The sequence below is a fragment of the Ochotona curzoniae genome, unplaced genomic scaffold (genome assembly GCF_017591425.1).
Source record: "Ochotona curzoniae isolate NIBS_2020 unplaced genomic scaffold, NIBS_Ocur_1.0 contig_50, whole genome shotgun sequence".
Lineage (NCBI taxonomy): Eukaryota > Metazoa > Chordata > Mammalia > Lagomorpha > Ochotonidae > Ochotona > Ochotona curzoniae.
In genome coordinates, this window is record NW_024466446.1 from 1,260,978 (window position 1) to 1,284,963 (window position 23,986).

Here is a 23,986-nt window from a genome sequence, read left to right on the forward strand (position 1 = left end):
GAATTAATGGGTTCTGTTTTGTGTATGCATGTATAGATTGGGACTTTGGAATTCATGAAGACTCCATAGGGATAGGCCAATATTAAGATTAATTTTGAGAAGAGTTCTTGTACATAGCCTTCTCTTTCAAGCATGCTTTGTGAGCCAATTTGTCCTTATTGAGAAAAAAAGTATGTACAGTGGCAAAATAAATATAAATCATAGCATAGCCAATAGTGTCCTTAATTAGACCAAGAAATAGTGATGTCAGTCCATGTCAGATATTGTTCATTGGGACAGTTTATATATATATATATATTTCCTCCAGATATTCAGTCCAACAGACAGTTACATTTTTATATTATGAGTAAACCTAGAATATTTGCTACATTTCCTTGGTCAAATATAAGCTCTTTTAAGATAAAAAAATTTTTTACTCTGTCTTTCCAGCACAGTGCCTGCCACTCAATGCTTTTTGAGAAACTAAATAAGATGAATGAAGCTCATTCCCAAAAAGCTTGTTTGAAATGAACAAGTTAAAATTTTCCTGGAAATAGATAATGAATATGCATGCCCATATTCCCTGATCTGCTTTGAGAAGTATACCTTAGTAGTTCTTCTTCCCCAATAATTGCTTGCTAAAGTAGGCAAGAGAGGGTTAGAGATCTTTTCTGAATGGGTAGATGTAGAATTCCAGCAGTGAATTACAAATATCTGCCCCTGCCTCTGGTCAATTTTTAATTTCTTAATGGGCAATAGGAATAAATGATAGAATACAACATTTCAGAGCATTGTGACTAAAAGAAATCAGAGCGACCATCAGGACAAATTGGAAAGTGCCACCAGGGCTGGCATTGCCTTCTGGATGCGCTGTTGAATCTGCAGCATGCTTCTTTCCATATTACCATCATCATCGTTTAAAGCTATCAGGTTACACACTCACACTAGTACAGGTCCTCTGTTACAATCAAGGCTCCCAGTTAATATGTTCAGGCAAATGTGATGGCTAGATGTTGCAACTTCTCTCAGTTACAACAGGCTTGAATTTTAGAACTGGTGCAGGAGCCCATGGTCCAGGAAATTAAATGACTTTTGTCAACTTTGTTCCAGAGTTAAGACTAAAGCTCTGGATTTCCCACTGCATCGTGTTGCGGCATCCCATAATGAAGTTTGTCTAATTCTATAGCAGTTGATTCCTGAATGTTATTAAAATTTGATCTGTGGAGGCAGATGTTCTTGTGGAGCAGGCTAGATTGCTATTCTGATCCCAGCATCCCATACCCAAGTAGCCATTTGTGCCCAACTGCTCTATTTAATTCTTCTAATGTGTTTAGGAAGGCACCAGAGGATGGCTCAAGTACTCGGGCCTCTGCCACTTTTTGTGGAGACTTGGTCAGAGCTCCAGCTAACAGGCTTTAGCCTGGCTGTGGCCCCAGTCATTTGGGCCATTTTAAGAATAAAGCAGTGCTTGCAATCTCTCTATCCCTCATTCTCTCTCTTCTCCCACTCTCCCTGCCTCCTTCTCTCCTCTCTCCCACTGTACTTTTTCAACTAAGTAAACCTTTGAAGAATAAATTAAATATGCTGTTGAAGAACATTTAAAAACTTGAGGCATTGTACAACTCATGGTGCAACTTATTTTCAAAATGACATAGTTACACAGCAGATAAATATAGAAAGAGAGATTCTATTCACTAGTTCACTCCTCAAATGGCTGCATCTGCCAGGACTGGGCCAACATGAAACTACAAGGCATGAGCTTCTCCAGGTTTCCCTTGTGGATGCAAGGGCCCTAGCACATGTCCCCTTTTCCACTGCTTTCCTGGGTGCATTGGCTAGGAGCTCAATTGGAGGTGGAGAACCTGGGACTCAAACTGACACTCAGGGATGCTGGCACAGCAGGCAATGGTTAAGCCCACAGTGCCGCAGTATTAGCCCCTCATGCAGAAAGTTTTATTGGTACACTTTGGTATCATCGTTGTCTATAGTGCTCCAATGGCATGATGGGTGATTGCATCAGAGGCCATAAAAACTGCTAAGCCTAAACTGCACAGTAAAATCTTCTAAGCCTTATTACAAGGTAAGAATGAAAAAAATCATAAAAAATAACACTGCCACTTTGTGGTAAATTACGAGTAACATATATTTTCTGCAGAGGCTAAAAAAAAATAAGCTTGTCATTGAGAGATGTAAATGCTCTGTTTATAAAAAAAACTAAAATGTATGCTTGCGTTAAAAATACCAAAAACAAAAGGGATTTCTAGGAAAAGTCTGAATTCCTGGACTCAGAGATTTTAGTTGCCACAAAGACGTTGTGGCTTAAATAGCATTGACTCAAGATGAGTGCTGCCTTGGGCTGTGGTGTTGTGAACCATGATGCAACTTGGACACTTACCAATAGTCCTTCTCTTGACAGGTGGAATGGATCCAACAGCAGGTGGTGAAAAAACGGACAAAACGGGATTATGACCTCAGCCGTGCCCAGTCCACCTACTTCAACGATCCCAAGTGGCCTAGCATGTGGTACATGGTAAGGCCTCTATGGAATCCTGGTATGGGGCCATGCCATTCAGTCTTGTGCTGTGTGTTGCATTCAATGTTGGGATTGGGAGGATGTAGGAATACTTAATAGACACACTTTTTTTTTTTTCAGTTTCAAGGTCTAGAATTGACATTGGTCACTGGCCATCCATGTTATCTAGGTCTTTGAGCTTGGTCTTTAGCTCTAAGGAGAAAAAGAAAGCAGCTCTGATTTACAAATATAAGTGTTTCAGTACTCACTTTATGCAGTAGATTGCTTAGTTCTGATGATAGGAAAACTTATCAAGAGGCGGGTACTACCAGAGTTGTCAACAATGAGGTTCAGCTCTACGACACATCTACCTCATCCTCACAGGTGCCTGGTTTTCTTACTGGTACTTGGAAATCCCAGAAATGACTGTGCTGGTGAGTGATAGGAGCCAGACACGTAAGGGGTGCCCACTCAGGTAACAGTTTACAAAACTGGACCTGAGAGAGACGGCTGCAAAATATTTGACTTGTAAGTAGTTCTGTGGTTCAAGAAAAGACTTCAGGGAGGGCAACTTTCTTAACATGTTGGGAAAAGTGATTCACTGGTTCCCTGGCCAGTCCCTGCTCTGAAAACATTTCTCTGATTGTAGCATGTTCATGTTCATGATTACTTATTCTTAATAATGCAATCCACATGGCACTGATTGGCTCTATTTTTCACGAAATGTCCTTTCTTCTCTCTTTTGCAAACATTTTCTTTGCAGAACATCAGCTATATATGTTGCAGGATCCAAGGGTCCCTTCACTACTGATTCACTACTGATTTTCTGTCTGTTCCATGAATCAATGCTGAAGCAATCTGAAAGCAAACTACACAAGGCTGCGTGCTAGAACGGGGGAATATGGAGAGGGGCTGAAGGCTATAGTTAAAGCATGTTTTGCAAGGGGAGCCTTTAGCACCAAGCTGGATACTGGCAAGCCTTCAATAGGTTGTAACTGTTATTCTCTACCTTGTCAATTATAATACATGGACTTTTCTTCTTCTTGGTTGCTTAAGTAATTATTAATCAAAGAAAGGTGACACCCAATGTGTGGTGGGATTCTCCAGGATGCTCTGTGGTGACACACTGCAGACACAGCCAGGGCAAGGTGCTCATTTCCTCTGTCTTTCTTTTTCTTAGCCATGGACACTGCCTCTCTTTTTTTCCTAAGAGCTACTTGGCGAACCTCCATAACGTCCTGCCTCCAACTCATTAGCCTAGGCCTGTTCCTGTCATCCTATATTTATTACAGGAGAACAGAGATTAAAGAATGGCATAAAGTGTGCCTGAGTGTCTCTTTAAATTAATTTAAAAGCTTTGCCCATGTTGCTCCTCCTCTTGGAAATGAGTGTGCAAAACCATTATGTTTAGCCTTGAGGTCTGGGCAGTATATTCAGGGAAATGTGAATTTCAGAGTGTTTGTGATGGAGAGAATGGCTATATAATTACTCCTCTCTCCTGACATACTGGGCTCAGGTTTCCAGGAGTTGGAGGGCCCAATACTAGAAATACAACTCACTTCTCATTCCACAACAAACTTCTGCTGTCTTTGCCAGGCATAGTGCCAGATACCGGGGGTTCACACAAACTTGATTTGTGCCTCCAAAGAAAGTCGGGAAAGCAGGAGAGGCGACTGTGTAAGCACCAAAGGAGTTTGCTTGGGGAGAGACCTTTTCCTCAAACCTTTTCTGATATCATGTATATAAATTACATCCCTTGGGCATTGGGATGTAGTTTTTTACAGATTTACTTCTTCCATTAGAATCTCCCAATGAGTTTTTAAACAAATCCAAACTTAGGACCAGTTATCACAGAATTTTGGTGTGGAGTGAGAGCTATGCGATGGTATTTCATAACTCCCCGGATGGTTTTAATGTTGAGCCTGGGATAAATTCTCAATAAATGAATGAGCAAACCATATTGAAAACACTCTTCTGGGTGATCATTTCTGTGAAAGCAAGAGTTCCTGCACACCCCTTAATGAGTTCTTAGCATGTATGATTTTATTGCCAATGTTCCAGTGTGTTTGGGACTATTATTGTCTTCATTATATAGATGAGGTAGGATATCAAACCATGCACAAGTTGAATCATTGGTCCAAGGTTACACTATTTACCAGGGGCAGAGTCTGATGTTCAAACCAAGTCGCTGTGTTCCCGGAAACCTAGAATTCCAACTCCATGGTTCTTAAACTAACACATACTGGGAGAACTTAGAGCAGATGCTTGCCCACGTCCTCCTCCTTTCCCCCAGCACTGTCAAGCTTCTAGCAAGCTCTCAGCCCAGTCTGTTGCTGGGTCCAGGTACTGTTTTGAGAACTCATTGGTCTGTCATTAGGTAGGGGAAGCAAAGCTTTAAAGCTCAAAGGGCGTTTTTATATCATACCTAGTCAACCTAACTTTCTTGATCCCGTATCTTTTCCTTACTGCCCAAATTTTCTATTTGGGAAGCTGGCAGTTTTAATATGAGAAGATATTTTCACTTTACCGGTTGAAAATACTTTTGACTTATGTATTCTTTTAAGCAACTCCAGAAGCATAAGGTACTTGATAAGAAAAGATGTGTGGAATTGGTTCCGTTTTGGGGAACTCAGGGTAATGGAGTCAGTATAAGTGTACCTGGCCGATACAATGGAACATTTTTTAGTGCTCAAGAGAATTCAGTTTGATTCTTGAGACAGCAAGTTTAAATAAAACTTTCTCAGGGATTTTGGAATTCCAGTTGAGCAAATTCAAGGAGCTGTTTAAATGATTATTATAAAATATTAAAAAAGCACAATTACCTGCCTAAGCACAATTACTCAAACTAAAAAATGGAATATTATCCCCATAATTAAAATATCCTGCGATGCCTGTTCCAGGGGCATTCCTTCACACACTCCAGTGATGTCAGAAAGGCTGAATTTGCAACTTTTTGAGGGAATTTTTCTTGTTGATGGGATGCTAGTTTGTAGGGGGAGTTGTTTAGTTTGTAGAAGGTTTAAATTTTAAAAATACCATCACAGGACACACTTTCAAACATGACGATCAGACCATATGTATGGATGTTTATATGTGTATTTTTTTTTCTATTTGGTGCAAGGCAGAGCTATTTGGAGATTTTGCTATTGATGGTCAGACTGTAGCATTTAGTATGACCTTGACTCATACCTTGGCCAAGTAGAACTTTCTGTGATGAATATTGGGTGGCCTATTTAATATGCATTATTCAAAGACAGACCGTGACAAATGGGCTCATTTTCTGATGAACTACCTTGGATTTCATGAAAGCTCTCTGGGTGGTATTTTGGAGGGGAAAAATTATATTTTTTGATCAGTAGAGTGAAAATTAGTGAGTTCAGTTATGCATGTGGGACCTATCTGCCAAAAACTGTGAACTAGCTGGGATAGTAATTGCAAAAATTATTTTCAGCCACATGGTTTTTTCTCAGCCAACTGGATGGTGTTCAGGACTGCAAGTTTGAGGCATTGCTGTTTCTGTGGTTGGCACACATTTTCTTAATGATTTACACTGTCATTTGACTCTAATAAAATCTGGTGGAGTCTGTGGCATTATTGTCCCGGCAGCTTGGAAATTATCCTTTTGAGACATCCCATTTAGCTGTTTTAATTGAAAATGCAACATGGTGGAAAGCTGCAACCATGTAGCACATTCTAATGCAAGCAGCAGGCCTGAGAAAGGGCAGTCCTGAGCGACGCTGTAGGGGTTTACTGGAGACACAGCTTTGGTTGACTAGTCTCTGCTGCTAACTGGCTCTGGCCTCTAGAAGGATGTCTTATCACTTAACTTTAGTCCATCTGAAGTCTAAACAACAAAAAAGAGGCGTCCAGATTGGCTGCTTTCTGAGATCATTGCTAATCGGACTTCTTTCAGGTGCTCTTCATATTGCATCCAGGGAGACTACACACCCATCTGGGTTTTGATCCCTAGCTGTGAGCCTCCTCTCCTTGCTGCCTGCCATGCTTTCATCACATTGCTGTTTCAGACTCAGTATGTCCCCTTTGTTGGAGGTCCACAGGACCACCCATAAGTTTGGTGGATCAGTAGGAGCACCCACATGACTCATCAAGTAGTCATACTCCCTCTGAGAATTCTTTCAGTAAAAGGCTGGAAAACCCAAGGACCAAAACAAAAAAGGCACAAGGCCTGGAGCCTAGAGGAACCCCGACTCGAGAGACTTGTCTCAGTGAAGTCACACGAAGGGTGGAATTCCTGCAGCACTGGATTGTGCAACATGGGAAATGCTTCCCCCTAGGAAAGCTCGTGAGAGACTCCACACCAAGTGTGATTCCGTAGGATGAACCTAGGGGCCTTCTTGGCCTGCCATTGTTTTTCAAAATCCCACAGTCATAGAAGGAAAGCAAGTATCCAGCAAAAACCATATTGTTGGTTACTCACAGTGAGTCACGTTTTGAGAGAATTGTGGGAACCTTCCCCAAATCCATGTCCCCAGATGCCAGTCAGTACCAACCTTGTCAACATGCTTTTCAATGGCCAGCAGTGTTGGGCCTCTTCTTGTAATTCTTTTCTTTGCTTCCCCAGACTAAAGAGATAATTCAAACCCCATCCTAGACTGCCTGTTTGAGCTGTTCCTTAACGCGTGGATGGAAACCAGGACGTCATCTTTGACTACCTCTAAAAGCTAATCTGTCAAACGAAAGCTAGTCCACCTTCTGAGCCAATCGCCAACTCTCCTTCCATACCAGCGCCACTGTCATCCAAACCATACTTGGCTTTCCTTCAGACTAATGCAGTTTCCACTTTCAAACCCCCCCACAGTCTTCTGCTTCAGTAAAATCTCAAACTGACCAGTGGAAGAAAACTTCCCCCCTCTTTACTTGCTTCCCATGGCTTAGTACTTAGAAATCACTTTATGTTGTCTTGATACCAGAAACCCCCAGCCAGAAACTTGCCGTTAAGGGTTCCCATGGTTTGCCCCACACTTTCTGCTGTTAGCCCACTTGCCTAATTTTTTTATTTGTAGAAATAAGTTTCTTGCTCCCTACCCCCGCAGATTGTTTTTTCCCCTGAAATTAATTCATTTATTATTAATTATTATTTATTATTCATTTAGTCTTAATTAATTAATTATTAGTTTGATGTATAAGGTAGAGTGATTCAGACAGAGGGACACACACACACACACACACACACACACACACTGTGGTTTTCTATCCACTGGTATACTCCTCAAATGATTGTGATGACTGAGGCTAGACCAGGCCAAAATCAGGGGCTTGGAACTCCATCTGGGTCTCCAACGAGGTGGCCAGAGCCTAAGTGTTTGAACCATCTTCCTCTGTGTCCTCTGGTACATGAGCAAGGAGTGGAACGCCTGACGCTTGAACAAATGCTTCATTATACAATGCCACCCTTGCAGGCAGCTTAGCTTGCTGTGCCACATCAGCCCAAGACACACTTTGTTAATGTATTCATTCATATGTTCACTTACATTTACCAACGATTTATTCCCCCCCTAAAACCTACGGTTTTCCTGTCACCAAGGATAAAACATCAAATGACATATCCATTTTACCTTATTTAATGAAACTTAGGAAGAACATGGTATGAGTAAATGTTTGGAATTAGTCCGTTTTATCAATCAATTTATTAATGCTGGTCTAGAGAATGGAACCTTATTTGGTACTTGTTAATTAACTTATAATGTTTATAGCAATTATGATTTCATTGTCCCATTTAATAGTTATAACAGAAGTTGGCATAATCAAGAATTTTAAGTAAAAATGTACATACTTATTCAGAGTGCTTCCAGGAGAAAATAATAATTAATGTTTTACTAGGAAGGAATCATGTTGGTAACATCCATTGCTTCCAATGCAAATTATCATAAGTTTTGTATTAATTTCCTTGAGTAAGATATAACTATTCCATAAGTTTATTTCACAGCTTTGCTTTCAATGAGTAAGATATGTGAGTAGTCTGGTCCCTTGACCCTACTCTGGCATGATGAGTCAGTCTGTTACTCAAGTCAGAGCTGTTTCTATCAAGATTTTAACAAAGATATTTCTTTAATTAATAACTCATTTTCTGGTGGAGAGCAGATAAGACCAACCCTTGAACTCACTTAATCTATGACTCTATTCTTAGACATGTTGATTCAAGTTCTTTTATCAAACTGCTTCTTTGAATTCCTCATTTCTCAACTTACCTTTCACCAAAACTGGGGATTTGTTTCTGATAGTAACTTGTCTCTCTTCTAATAAGTAAGACTCTTAACTTATTCTAAGTAAGTTCGGTGTCTCCTGACGTAAACTGAGGAGGCAGCCTGATCCAGGATGTCCTCACTTTGAAAATTTACAAAATGAATTGGGCTGTTTCTAAAGATGATGATGCCTTCAAATGTCCTGTGTTCAGAATCCAAATTCTAAAACTTTTCTCAGACAGAGGCGTCTGGCTGGCTTCTTTCATTTGGGTTGCCAATGAGCATAGCCAGAAAATTCACAGTTAAAAAAACGATTCTTTTGATGAGAAAGGAGAAAATGTCTATGTTTTCTGGAGAGGTGAGAGTAAGAACTGTTTCTAAACAGAATGTGTGTGCACCAGTGTGCTTTTCCCAAGTTCTCCAAGGGAGGGGAACCTTTGGTAGGCTGCTTCAGCGTGCGGACAGGATTCTAGACTAATCCTGAGTACTCCAGTAGGCACATGAAGAGCTGTTGCACAACAGAGGCAAATTATACTGAGATAAGTAGACTAAATTTACCTTTCTTGGGAACCAAAATTGATTACTTACTTGCATAGGTCCAATGTAAATTTGGGTTCAACATGCAAAGGCATTGTTTTTATATGGTAGGTAGAGAGTGCAGATGAATTCAGAAATGCATTTAATGCTTATTTTTCCTTAATTAAAAAATGTAAGTCCCTCATGGATAGCTCAATCTTTTCCTTTCTGCTAAGAAAAAAAAAACAGCTTGTCTGGAAGATGTACATTCAGATCTGTGGTACAAGCTTTATGGAATAATTTTAAACGATTGCTTGGAAGAAATGTAGCTTTTGTCTTCTTTCTTTTCTCTTTTAGTTTCCTAGTGAATTTGATCCTTATAAAAACTCTCTGGGTATGGAAGTTCTGGCCCAGACATACTAAATTAGTATGTCTGAAGCAAAGCAAAGAAAATTATGCCCGGGTAACATAGAACTGTGTTGTAATGATCTCTTTGCATGGTTTCCTGAAACCTGGTTAAATTAGTGTGTTAAAAAGTTGGTGTTTGGCTTTGTTACCTCATGATAGAGAAACTATTGTTATTTTTCAGCAACGTGAAGGAAATCCAGCCAGACTCTGAGCAGGAGTAAATTAAGCATGAAGTTTGTTAGCTCATCCTTTTTCAGCTATATTGTTTTACGTCCGCATTCTCATTTTTCTTCCAGACCTGTGACCAAGCCTGTTACAACTATGCATACTGGAAACAATCTGTGCATGTTCTGGCAATAGTGTTTTCTTTGAGTCAGGTGGTCTTGAAGGTGAGGATGAGTGTGTGAGGGTGCCCACCGCCTATCAGAGCGGGTATGCCTTGGAACTCAGTTTTCAGGTACAGACAATACGGATAATAGTCAGTACCCACTGTGTGCGTTTTCAGTTACCAAAAATGTACTCTTCTCCAGCGGCCTTTTCTGTTATGGGCTTTTTCATTCAAAAATATGAATTTGTACTTTATCAAAAGCCTGTGTTATCCCCAGTTAGGCATCACATCCAATTGCCCATTCCTCTGATTATCTTAAAGCAAATAATCCATGGAATGTTCAGAAATGTATTTCTGTTAGATAAATCATTTTTTGTTATAATAAAACCATGTCATTATCACATATTAAGAAGTTGATAGAACTTTATTTATGTTATCAGGCATTCAGTCAGTTCTCTCCTGCTATCACATAATTGTTTTTATTTTATAAAGTATCTGAGTCAGTCTCACTTAGGACTTAAGTATTGTGATGGTTTGGAGAGGTGTCTTCTAGCAAAAAGTTTGTGGGAAATGTCTATTATGAAAAAAACTGTACTTGGATTTCACGATATTTTGATTATTAGTTTGTCTTTCAGTTCTGTTTTTCATGTCCTGTTTGAAGTGCATTCTGTTAGCCTTAAATCTTCTTTCTGTATATTTCTCTCTGGTTTTCCATTCAACATTGTACTTGAAAAATCTAGATTCTTTCAAGCTTTGGGAGCTACATTCTCATGGTGTTGTTTTGAAGGCTCTATCTACAGTGATTGCATTTTGGGTGGGTTGTCAGAACTAAGGGCTCACGTTGAGTTTTTTTGTACAAGACAGTAAGGGAGACTGTACCCAGCTGGTGGTGTGTTCTTGGGTCCAGAAGTACACATCAGCATGCCACTCTTTGGCTACAACCTTTAAACCTCATTAAAGTTTGCCTAGCATTACTCTAAAATGTTTTTGAGGGTCCGACAGAAAGATCTCTTTTCGGCACTGACAGTGTGGAGCCCTGGGCGAAGCTAGAAGCTGGAAATTCCCACGTGAGCGGCAGGAACCCAATGACTGGATCCGTCAGTGCTGTTTCCCCGGTTCCGCCTTCATGGGACGCTGGTGTTGGAAGCTGGGGCTGGAAGTCAAATCCTGGGAGCTTCAACGTGTAACATGGCTGTCTTCACTGGGCTTTAAGCCAGTAGTCTATCCCAGTGTCCACCTCTGCCACACAGCGTTATTCTCTTTCTGTTGTCTTTGACATTTACTAGCAAAAACACTGTCACAAGGAAAAAATGTTCTAGTTAGAAGCTTTTCCTATTTGGTAGAGTAAGATACAGTTTCTGTAGGAAAGGCAAGATTAATGCCCAATTTTCATTTATTCCTTATGAGTTTTTTCATCATTCACCAAAGGCAATCAATGAGATTTTCTTTTTCTAGTTTGATTCCAAATGCATAGGCTTAACATACATGATATGCTTCACTTCATGGAAATGATTAACTTCATTTGTTTTGAGTTATCCCATCTTTGGAGAGTGAGAGCTCATCGTTGGAGAGTGACTTCTGTGTCTTTTTGGAGGAATCTCAGTGTTGTTTTTCTGGCATGATACATGATATTATGCTTATCTTGTATACATAGGAGCTTCAAAGATTTCATAGAAAATAGAATATAATTCTATTTTCATGCAAAATGTTTTGAAATTTTTGTATTTTTTTTATCATATGCTTTTTCAGGAACATTTTAAAATTCCTTTATGTTTTGAATTTCTGGCATAGAAACAAACATTTCTTCTCAGAACTCTTTTTTTTTTCAATTTATCCTAAATACCACAGTATTTGAGATTCTCATTGTTATTGGGCTACTCTTTAGGACTTTCCGTGAACAGAATACCATAAGTTTATACATATTTCCAATGTAAAAACCAATTCCACAGAATGCTTCAAATTTATTTTGTTGAATCTTTTATCTGCATTCTGTTTTTGCTGAAAGTCTTTACAGTAACACCAACGTAATTATTCTTTGATTGTTGTCTCACACTACCACTGTATATATAAACACTTCTTCACCGTAACCCTGTTCCCATCCGCCATGGAATCACTGCAAGTGATGTAAGTCCTATAAAGTTATTAAGTCTTTTACACTTCTCTACGTCCCCTTGACCTATGCCAGGATGTTTGAAATGTCTTAGAATATTTCTCTCCACCAGCAATTTTAAGTAACTGAAGTTATTCCAGAATTTTCTCAACGGGAATCGTCCTCAGTATTATTACATGGTACATGATTTTAAGCCTGTCGTCACAGTTTATTATTATTATTATGGTTATTATCATCATCAACTTATTTAGTGTGTGCTCAGTATGTGGTCTTTGGAGGGTTAGCAAATATTACAAAGATGTGTTTTATCCTAACTTTTCTGAGTAATTGATGGAGGAGATAGAGCCATCTGGTCCAGCAACCTGATGCCCCAGAAATAAATATTCTAAATAAATATTCTATTTTTAAGAGGTCTGTGGCAAAATAACGCGTAATTATTTTCCTTCAAGTGCCTGCTTCAGGAAATGGTGCTAACTTTGCCATTCTTCATTAGCTTGAAATACAGGGTAAAGCAAGACTGGAAATATTTCTAATTATAGGATTTTGTCCAAGAAAATGAAAGATTAAAAAGATCTGTAATGATCAAACCTGATTCAATTTGGACTGGGGAAAGAGTGTGGTGAACAAATCATTTAAACTAGTTGTACACTCTAATGAGCATTGACTCCATTCTACTCCCTCAGGACTCAAGAAGTAGGAGATACTACAGGCTGCTCAATAAAGGCATTAATGTGTAACACAAGGAAAATGAAGGAAAGAAATCAGAAATGTAATTTCCACAGGGAAAAAAAAGAAATTGATAATGATTTTAATCATTTTAAGCATTCAGCAACACTTACTGAGTTGGTCCTGTGTCTCAGGTAAACTTCAAACTTTCATGTCTTGCCTCTAATAGTTCATAGTTGACCTAGGAATATGGGCATGCACAAGGCCCAGTGAGATTTTAACACGTATATGGAAGCATGTACGTGTTATGATTTTTTTGGTTGGATTACATGGGGCTCAAACCTGTAACACACAGACTTATGCTCTATGCTGAAGTTCAGTGAAGTCACAGAAGTCTTCTTTGCAGGCAAATGAGTGATTTCCATGTCATTATTATGAAGATTGTTTTCCAAGCTACAATATTTCTGAGAATTCTTAATGGGAATTTTCAAAATCAAGTTTATTTGGAACATACTGATTTGAGCACACTATGGGGCATCTCAAAGCTTTTTATTATCCTGATATGCTCTGAGAATGAATAAGAAAAATAGGGATCATGTCAAACCAAAAATGTTTGGCGTAAACCTGTCTCCTTATTGAAAGGACGAAGTTTGGACCAAAGCATCTTTCCAACATAGTAACCTGCAACCCAACTTGTAATGTGAATACAATCTGATTGTTTTCTAAAGTGTACTGTTGTAAGCCGGCAATCTGTTTCCACCAAAAAAGCAGTCATATTCCATCCAGTCTCAGGCTTCCATGGGTCAAAGCTTGATCCATGTGAAACTAATGCAACCTGCAGCTAATGGGGTTTCTGCCTGTCCCTCTTTTTGTCTGGCTGTAAATACAGCCTATACATATCCTGGGGCGAGGGCAAGCATTAGGAACCACTTTTGGTGTGAAATGCTGCTAAGTTCTACAATTTTCTTTTTTTTGACTAATGTTAACTTTGCAAATTTAGCTGTTCTCGGTTTCCTTTAAACAATTAGCAGCATCTGTTCTCTGCATCCATTTGTACAGAGAATTTATGTTGTGTTAAACATTATTTAAATGGAGAGTGAGTTACACACACGATTCTATTAAGCTGAAGGCAGGGAAGATCCGCTGGGAGAAAGCATGAATGGATGGGTTCCTAGAGCTGAGTGGCAAGCCTTTCTTGATCCAGGTGGCGACCCAGTTCTCCAGGAACCTGATTCTTTCTGCCCTGCATGGGTCTGTTATCTCTCAAACTGCTGGCTTCTCTCTCAAATAGTCTGTTCTTGGTTCTAAGAGAGATGTGGCCAGCAGTTCCCAGTTTGAAGCTAATGGAAAAAAAAAAAAATCACAGTGACTGCCTTGGGATCTGGGAGTACCAATGTTCTTTTCCATCTCTCCTCTTTTTCCTGATCCTGTTTTTTTCTAACTACTGAATCTTGCCGCCGTGTCAAATGGTTTCTCTGGGTTCAAGTGACTTCGAGTTTAGTATGCAAGAAGTTTAAAGCACTGGAGTCTAAAGTGCAGTGGGAGGGTTAAGGAAAGAAGTTACCCCACCCCAACAGAAATCTTGGGACGGAAGTAGGCATCCTTGGGCTCATGTTTGTATGTTCTGAGGAATGGCAGCTGCTGTGGGTAAGCCCTCAGCAGATGGCTTCCCAGGAGAGCCAGCTGGTGTGCCACGTCCACAAGGCCAAGCTCTGTGCTGGGTGGTCTGCAGGCACTGGTGTGGCTTCCAGAACAGTCCTGGTTCTGCGCAGTGCAGCTGCTTTTCCGTGCATCTTGCATTGTGTCAGGAGCTCTATGCTCTGTAGCTAGCTTTTAGGTCTGTACCTAGCTTTTAGGTCTTTGTTTGTTTGTTTAATTGACATGACTTCCTTCCCTACTTTATCTTTATCTATCAGATATATAAATCACTTCTCCGTGCTTGCGGCTGGCAGGACTAGGTCTGACCGAAACCAGGAGTAAAGAACTCCATTCAGGCCTCTCATCCAGCGCTGGACCCACTGTCTGCTGCCTCGGGGCCCCCTAGTGGGAAGTTAGACTGAAAGTGTGATGGAGCCAGGGCATACCCTGTTCACATAGGTTTTTTTCCTTCAGCTTCAGATATGCTAGATGTTTCTGACTGGCCTGTGTTGTGAACACCAGACTGTGTGCTGTGCATGGTAGCAACATTCTAAACACTAGGCTTTAGTTCCACCTGCAGCAGAGTTCTTCTGAGGATAGTTGACTTGAAGGAATCCTGCCTTTGGGTACTGCTGTGGTATGTAATAAATAGGGCCAAGATTAAAGATCGTTGTGTTACGACAGTTTAAGGAAATGTTAAATTCATTCTCATCCGTGGCCAAGGTTGGGTGACATCCGCATTTCCCATAATCCTTGCTTTTCAAATATGTTGAATATATTAAATAACTGCATATAAACACATTGAAAGCCCTGCATTATTTGAAATATGTTTTAAAAATGTTAGAGGTCACATAGTTGATTTAAGGTTCTGATGTTAAGTGTTCTGTGATCTTTCTCTTCATTTGTAAGAAACACTTAAGCTTTAATCAACTATCTTTTTTTTTTGACCTTTGATATCTGTCTGCTTTCTAAATTAGATTATCAACATGAAAGTATCAATCGTATATTTCCTCCCCTTCACCTCCCACGGATAGCATGGTAGCAGATGTAAAGAATTATTAAAGTGGTACAGATTTAATGGCAAAGTCAGACTCAACAGAAGTAGAGGTGGAAGAAAGAAATGTTTCTCGACTTCCAACACACATGTTTTCCATAGATGGTGGATTTCTTCCATTTTCATAATTACAATTTCAGCCAGCATCCCTCCATTTCAGGATGGTTAGCCCATTTGTGGGTTACCCATTTCCTGTGTGTTTCCTTCCTCCAGCCCACCTCTTGGCCACATTAACGTTATTGCATATCATAATTGATACCACAGGTGGCCACAGCAGGTTTTGAAAAGAAAATGAAATGGAAACTTGTCAAGCTTCCTTTGTGTTAAATGAAAATATTTGGTGATGAAAGGCCCAAATGGTTAGCCAGAATGAAGCTTCTGAAAAGGATGGTCATTTTGGAAATGTGTTGCCATCTGTGTTAACCAAACGTGACCAGGCTGGGATAGCTCTGAGAAGGGGAAAGTGGAAAGCAGTGTGACTGTTTTAGACTTGTACATAGCATGAAGGGTATGCCCTCATTTCTGGTGTGCAGTATTTAGTCAGTATTTTGAACACTTTAAACTAAACTTGGTTTAATTCATGGTTTTCTAGAGTTTACTGTAAGAGACAAAACGCACATGTAGAGTCAGCAATGTTTCCATAGACTTCAAGGAGCAGGGGTTGGATTATAAACAACAGGATGAGGGTGTGTGTTCCTTAGTTCAGAAGTGTGTGGTGATGATGGTTAGATTGAAGGTATTGTGGGAGGAGGTAAGTGTAGAATTCGCACGAGTACAGAAGAATGGTAGTATGTGTGACAGCAGATAGTGCACAGAGATCTGAGAGGAAAATGCACATGTTCCCAATAATGTGTAAACCCCATTCTCAATGCAAGCGCTGCGACCTGTCCTGAAACATGGGTGCATCCTTTCTTGGAATGAGTCAATTGTGTGTTTATAACATTTATTCAAAGGCAGACTCACTTGGGGGAATAAATTGGTGAATGAATTCATGATGGTGCACTAATGGTGTCTGTCATTGTCATTTGTCTTGGTTGGAAAATATTTGGAACTTTTATCTGGGACCTACTGGGAACAAAAGGCAGATCATAACTGGCAAAGCCCAGATTGATGTGATCTTGCCTGCAGTTTTATTTGCTGCACTGCGTACTATTCTCTATCTTGATCGCAGAGTTTTAGGAAGAATGGATCTTCTTTCCTGCTAAGCTCCTACCTCAATTATTTGTGATGCTGTGTCCCTTCCACCAGTCCCGAGTCCCTTGGGTTGAACAGCTCGTCCTCATTAGCTATATGGCAGTTTTCACTTTCTCAGAAACCAAGCTCTTCTCAACCATCGCACCTAGAGTTGTGTATTTGGAGCATGACACTCACCAACATCACGTTATTCATTCCTTCGAAACACAGAGAGCATCTTGAAGTTCTTGCTCTTTGTTTTTTGTTACCTCTTCAGGATAAAGATCTCATCTGCTTTTTCCTGACCATTTCTTATCATGCAGTAGCTTCTGACTGAAGTGTGTGTTAAATGGACCTGTTGGAGTGGTCATTAGGCTCAGAGTATGGGAAGCCTAGCATCTTTTTCCTATCCTAAAATACCAAACTCTGTCACAAAACAAGAGGTCACAAACCAAAGGCCCTGGGAGACGGGTGTTCCTGTGGAGTTAGAGAGCCATACACCTGTTTCTTCTGTGTTTCCCACCACATCCTGAGAATCAGGGAAACAGCACCACTCCAAAGGGCATTTCAAAAGGATGAACTTTAAAGGACGAATTGTGGATTTGGATAAATGCCGGTACATTGCATAGGAACAGTTTCTGGTTTCATTGATTTTTGCAGTGTATTTCTAGGTCATCACCATTGCAGAATGAAATTCCTAGTTACGATCAGCTAAGGTCCCACATTAGACATTCTGTCCTTTGAAACTGTCACATACATTTTCCCATGCAGGTCACCTTTTAGAACTTTGCACTCTCCCACCCCCAATTCCCTTCTCGGAGTAGCACTGAGTGAGGCTGCCCAGCCTGTGCAGATGACAGCATACCAGCCATTATTAATGTAGTCAAAGAAGTTTAAGAGAACCTGTGATGGTTTTTTTTCCCTGCCCATGGGTTTCTCACAGTAGCACACCTCTGGCTGACTGTTCAACAGCTGCCAGAGTTAGTTCCTTTTGTAGCTGAATTGTCTTCCAAGGTAGGAAATTCTTAAGCACATGTTCTTCTGCTTCTGGGTTTGCATATATGAATGAAATGCTTCAATGACATGAATACATGCCAACAGTAAAGTGATGCACCCATTGTTTTGCCGTTGAGATAGATTGTATGTTTTTCTAAAGGATCTGTGTAATCAGTAGAAGTCAGAGCAGAGAATTCTGTTTCACTAACTCCCTCCCAGCCCTGTCTGTCTTCACCATTACCATGATGCACATCCCTGCTTCTCTAGCATTAGGCAGTTCCCCAAATTTCCATTCAGTTAACTCATCTGTTAACAAGATGGTAATTCTGTCTTCTCACTACAAAGCAGTCGGCAATATCTTCTTTCTTCTTTAGCACTGCAGTGACAACACGCATCCCTGCCAATCCGACATGAATATTGAAGGAGCCTGGAAGAGGGGCTACACAGGAAAGAACATTGTTGTCACCATCCTGGATGACGGCATTGAGAGGACTCACCCGGATCTGATGCAGAACTATGTGAGTGTGTTTGCTCTGCTTGAAAAACTCTTCCCTCCTGGAGAGCAGGGGTGGCATTAGAGTGATCACAGAAGGCTCTATTGGAGATGAACATTTGGAGTCAGGGCAGTTCAGATAGACTTTCAACCTTGCAGTGCCTTTGATGTTTTCACCTGCAGGAGGAAAGCAGGAAGGAGACAGGATCCCTGCCGCCAACACCATCTGTTCCCAAAGCAGTCACTCCTCTCAACAAGTCAGTAAGCAGGGCAATGTTCTTGGTTCCTTTAACGGAGAAAAGTGCACTTGGAACTTTTCTTAAGTTGTTTGCTTGGTCTTTTTCTCTCTCTACTTCTTGTTTCTGAAAGGATGGTAAAGGGGCCTGTAGAATCCAGTCAATTTCCTGTCTTAAGAAAGAACCTCAAATTCATCTTATTCTCCTTCAAACAAAATAGTTGAATGCCCGCTCCCCTCTGCATCTAAGCACTCCAAGGTAGATATATGTCTCTTCATAGCCCAGAATTTTCAAGCTGTAAAGGAGCTTCCGCTGGGTTTCCTCACTGGATAAGCCCGAGGACTGAAGAGCAGTCTGGGTGAGGCACATGAACACAACAGTAGCTGCCTTCCCTGCCCAGATCTATGCAGATAGCTTTCCCAGCATCCCACTGTTCCCACTGAACTTGAATGTGTTTGATTAAGTACCAATAACTTTTATCTAATGGGACTGCGTTACTGTTTTCCTTTTACCCCCTCTTCAAAAAAAAAAAAATTCTTCAGAATGACCAGTGCAATTGTCAGTACTGGTGCCCGCCATATCCCCTTGGTTTGCTTTAGCCTGAAGTTGTGGATGGAGTGAGATATCACAGTGGGTAAGGCTTGGTTCCAGGCTTGCTTGAATTCATGTCAAGCCGGTGATAAACTAGGGGGCCCACAGTTTTCTCTTATTAGAGATACTGCAAAACCCTTCATATCTGTTGGCCTCTCTGAACAGCTGTGGTCCTTCCTCTTTCCAAGAAACAGCAACTCACTACCACCACCTAAATATTCAACACACTTTGCTTAATTGCCCACTCCTCAAATCCAGGCTTTATGTACTAAAAATCATTTTTGAAAACAGCACCTTTTGAAATAGGCACAGAACAAAAATAGTGTTTTTACCCGTGTTGAAATTAGGAATAACAATAAAGCATAAGAAAATTGAAAACAACCTAGTCTGTCTGTAATGATATAAGTGTTAACAGTGGTAATGGGCCAGAAAATTCTTCTTAGTCATTTGGACACCTTTCACAATCATATTTGAAAGCACATGAGCAAATCTAACTTTTGTTTGGGAGATATGGTTTTCTCATCTTGAAACCTTAGCATGATGAACCTCCTTCATTACTGTGGTTGGCACTAAACCCACCGGGCCACAGGGCATTACTCAGAGCTGTGTTGTGGATGCTTTTATAGTAGAAGCAACATCTGCGACCAGAGATGGACTGTCTAAAACAGATCCCAAGAAACCCAGTATGAAAAATAGATCATACAGCATTTTATTTGACTTGCTACTGCTTTGTGAATGCTTTTTGTCTTGTAAAAATATTGAAATTTTGATAAGGAAGTTGCCAGCTCAAAAAGTGAAGTAAGAAACATGGAGACAGTCTACAAAGAATAAATCCCTCTCCTTCTAGACGTTCAGATACATCCTGGGAAAGATCGTAATTGAGGACACCTCAGAAAGTTACACATTTCATGAACTGAGTCATTGCTAAGGAGAAAAAATGCTAGCAGGAAAAGACTGGGCACTTCTTTCATCTATATAGCCCTTCTTCATCTTTAGGGGGAAAACAGCACTGATTATTCCTGAACTGCAGTTCCCTAAGGCGTCCTAATGCCACTGGACCATGAACATATTAGTTAACCTAATTATTCTCTCGCAGAAATGTGTTTAAGAATGCATGAGCCTGCGGTCAATGGCTAATTAACGAATGCCTCTTTGCTTTCTCTCGTGCTCTGCTCCATGCCGTAGGATGCTCTGGCGAGTTGTGACGTGAATGGGAATGACTTAGACCCAATGCCTCGCTACGATGCAAGCAACGAGAACAAGTAAGGGCCAAGGGACGGGTGGCCGGCCTGTGTCTGGCAAAGGGCTTTGCGTTCTGCCCATGCTGATGGAGGTATCTGCTTGGAATTCCCTGGTAATAAAAGATCAGATTTGCTCCAAGGTAAACCAGTGTTTTCTGCTGAAGAACCTGAATAGGAAAGAGCGGTGGTCCCCATGGTAACAGTAGTTACAGGGAGAGCCCTGGAGGGTGGCTCAGCACTATCAGTCATGGGAATGGAAGCAGAAGATGTGCTTGCCCTTATGTGGCAATTGGCCTGTAACGCATTTGTTAGAAGCAGAGATGCTAGGAGAGGGCCAAACAGATCACCCTCGTAGAGTGTTGTTTCGTTTGATGAGATCCTGCATTTGAAAACCCTGCTGAGGGCTGTATGCCTTTCCCTTCCCCTAACACTCTTCTCTCTCTGTAAGTGATGGTTCTCCCCACTAATACACCCAAGACACCTAGCAGGATTATTGCTATTTTTGGAATACATTATCTTTGTTATCTCTGTTAGTCAAAAGGCCTACTTTCACTGTTCAATTACCATGGTTTGTTTCTGTGAATGCAAATGAAGATGCACATCCATTTAATGAGGGTGAATGGTTTTGTTTTTTTTTTTTTTTTTGCTTTGAATGACCCGAATCTTTTAGAAGATTAGCAGATATTTCCAGTCTCTCCATCCTGTTAGTTAACTTTTTTTTACTTTAAATATGAAGCCCTTCTAAAATGCTTGGATACATTAATTTGGGTTTTTGTTGACATGTTTAGGTTGGGATTATCGAAGTTACAAAGAGAAAAATTTTTCCTATGTACTGCATGCTATTTCCGATTTTTTTTCCTTTAGGAAAAAAATTCTTGACTGATATTATTTAAGTTGGTCAATAAGGTTAGACAAAGCCATACAATCTAGCAAAATGATTTTTTTGTAAATCATCAACTACTATTGGGACCAACATTGTGCAGCATGTTAAAACAGTGCCTGCACCTCCAGAGTTCAGTTCAAGTCCCAACTGTTCCACTTCTTATCCAACTCTCAGCTAATGACTTTGAAGGCAGTGGGAGGTGGCCCGGAACTTGGGTCCTCTTTCCTATGTGGGATGCCTGACTAAAGCTACATGTGTCAGTCTTGCTCAGCCCTGGATCTTGTGATTATGTGGAGCGTGAACTAGCAGATGAAAGCTTTTTTTCTCTCTCTCTCTCTGTCATTCTGCTCTTTCAAACAAATACATCTTTAAAGAATGATGTTGTTAAGACTGAGAATCATACAAATATTATAGATCCGATTTGGTGGTGAAAAAATTAGTATGCAAATTGACCTAGATTTTTCTAAGCTTTCTAAATAGTCATGAATGAATTAAATTATTTTATTTGATATTTGTTGTTAACCACTGGATTGTTTAATGAACTTCACACAGGCGGTTATAGTTTTGAGCAACGTGATCAGATGTATTGCATTCTGATTTGCAACACGCACGCTGCTATTGTGCGCTGAGCGGGCCAAAAGAACCTCAACTGCGTCCTCTGTTTTGCCATGAAACTGAACCTGCTTTTTAAAAACAAAGATTTCAGCACGTGAATCTGTGAGGGACATGAAGGGCTAGTTCATAAAAGTACTAGATGGCATTGTTTTACATGTTTTAATATTTTATAGCTGTAATAGTAGAATTAAAAAAAATTTTTTAGATTTTTTTTTGCTTTAATCCTTGAAAGTCCAGTTTATTTTTCAAAAAACAGTGTTCTATTGTATAAATCCCTGATAATTTATTCATAGATTTGATTTGGATAACCATTTAGTCTGTGTATGTTTGTTTAAGATTTATTTTTATTTTCATTCGAAAGTTAGATATACAGAGAAGAGGAGAGACAGAGAGGAAGATCTTCCATCTGATGGTCCACTCCCCAAGCAGCCGCAATGGCTGGAGCTGAGCCAATCAGGAGCCAGGAGCCTCCTCCAGTTCTCTCATGCAGGTGCAGGGTCCCAAGGCTTTGGGCTATCCTCCACTGCTTTCCTTGGCCACAAGCAGGGAGCTGGATGGGAAGCAGAGCCACTGGGATATGAACTGGCTCCCATAAGGGATCCTGGCAAGTGCAAGGCAAGGACTTCAGCCACTAGGCTGTTGTGCCTGCCCCTAGTCTGTGCTTTATACAATAAACAGATATTACTTTCTCAATCACGAAGAAAAGAAAAATGCGTCCTTTTGTCAGGGTAAGGCAAATCAAAAACGCAGTGTCTTGAGTGTGTTGTCCTCTCCCTCCAGTTAGAATGTGCATCATCATGAGGAATGAATAAACAAAGGCAAACTTTCACATGTTATTTGAATTATTCCTTGATAAACCCATCTTACTGAAAGAAATCTGTGTTTTCAAAATCGATTGTACTCTATCCATTGTCTAGCTTTATCACCTCGGGATTATAGAAAGTAAGGAAAATGCAGGAAAGTTGAGATCATACAAAGATCCGACTGAGGGATGCTGAGGAGTCAGGGGCACTGTAGGTGGCAATGGAAAACTGGCTGTTTCCATCAGAATCTGCAAGTGGTCGTTTTTTGCAGTGAGTCTCTGCTGGGGCCTCTTGTGCAAGGGTGTGCCTGGTATGTGAGTAACATTGCTAACCACAAAGTCTCTTTGTAAAGAAAGTTCTTTGAGTATTGGCTTTGATGACTGGTTGCACACTAGTCTTTCAAGCTGTCTTCTTTGTGGGGAATTCCCTTTCAACAAGTCCCCATCCCCCATTCTGGCACCCCAGAACCTTTGTTCAAGAACAGCCACTGCTGTCAGGCTCACTCTGGGTAGAGTGCCTCTGTTTTGATCCCTGCTGAGCGCTGTCATTGAGTGCAGGGAGGATCTGATTGTCGGAGGACACGGGCATTGTTCCAGATGTGCATGTGGGTTTGTATTTTTCAACAATGACATGTGGCATGTTTAGCCTTACAATGCCAGCACTCCTTACCTCTGTTTTAAGGAAGTCAGCAGTCCTTCTGGTTTTAACATTTTACAGATCAGGAAACTAAGGCTCAAAGAGGTTATGTCCTTTACCCAAGGTCATCCAACAAGGGACAGCATCAGGGATGAATATGGAGTGTCAAGTACACAGACTAAGAAACCAGTTACTTGCTTGCTTAATGTATGGAAAGATTGGTGGGTAGGTGGGTTGATGGCTGGGTATACAAATAACTGAATGCTAGACTCATTTTCTAAAATAAATGGGCTTTCCTTTGGTTTCTTATCTATGTTTTGAAAATTATTAAGCAGGGTAGATAGAAGCATGTTTCTTCTGCTTCTTTAGCTTCAATAGATCCATCCTGTCTGGTTTAAGAATACTGCCATGTTGCAGAAGTCAAAGTGTACATGTGTGTTTTTGCTTCAACCACTCTTGCCATTGATTAGTGAGCAACTACAGTTTCAAAGTAAAGGCAATGAATGCACATTGATGTTTTCTGATTATAAGGGAAATATGTTTGCTTAATAATTAGATGAAAAGTATTACATCAATCTATGGCCTTGCCTGGTGCAAGTATTATTTCTTCATAACAAGTGGTAGGGTCAGGCAAAATCTATAAGGGACTAGTGTTGTGGCATGATAGGACAAGCCGCCTTGTGCAGCATCAGCATCCCAAATGAATGACAGAGTCCTGGTTGCTCTGCTTCTAACTGAGATCCTTGCTAATGTGCCTGGGGAGAAAGTGGAGGAGGGCACAAAAACCTGGAACCCTGTACCCAAGCAGGAGAATAATCTCCTGGCTTTGAATTGGCCAAGCTCCATTCTTTGCAGCTACTGGGGAATGAACCTATGGATGGAAAATCTGTGTGTGTGTGTGTGTG

General features: G+C 40.5%; 1 protein-coding gene across 2 annotated transcripts in view; it reads left to right on the forward strand.

Annotated features, from left to right (window-relative positions):
* Positions 1-23,986, forward strand: part of PCSK5 (proprotein convertase subtilisin/kexin type 5) — a 288,359-nt gene that overhangs the window by 67,405 nt on the left and 196,968 nt on the right. For both annotated transcript variants that reach the window (XM_040988776.1, XM_040988775.1), the window contains exons 3-5: positions 2,396-2,509; positions 17,958-18,101; positions 20,089-20,165. In XM_040988776.1, the coding sequence (XP_040844710.1) occupies positions 2,396-2,509; positions 17,958-18,101; positions 20,089-20,165 (335 nt within the window). The remainder of the gene's footprint in view (positions 1-2,395; positions 2,510-17,957; positions 18,102-20,088; positions 20,166-23,986) is intronic.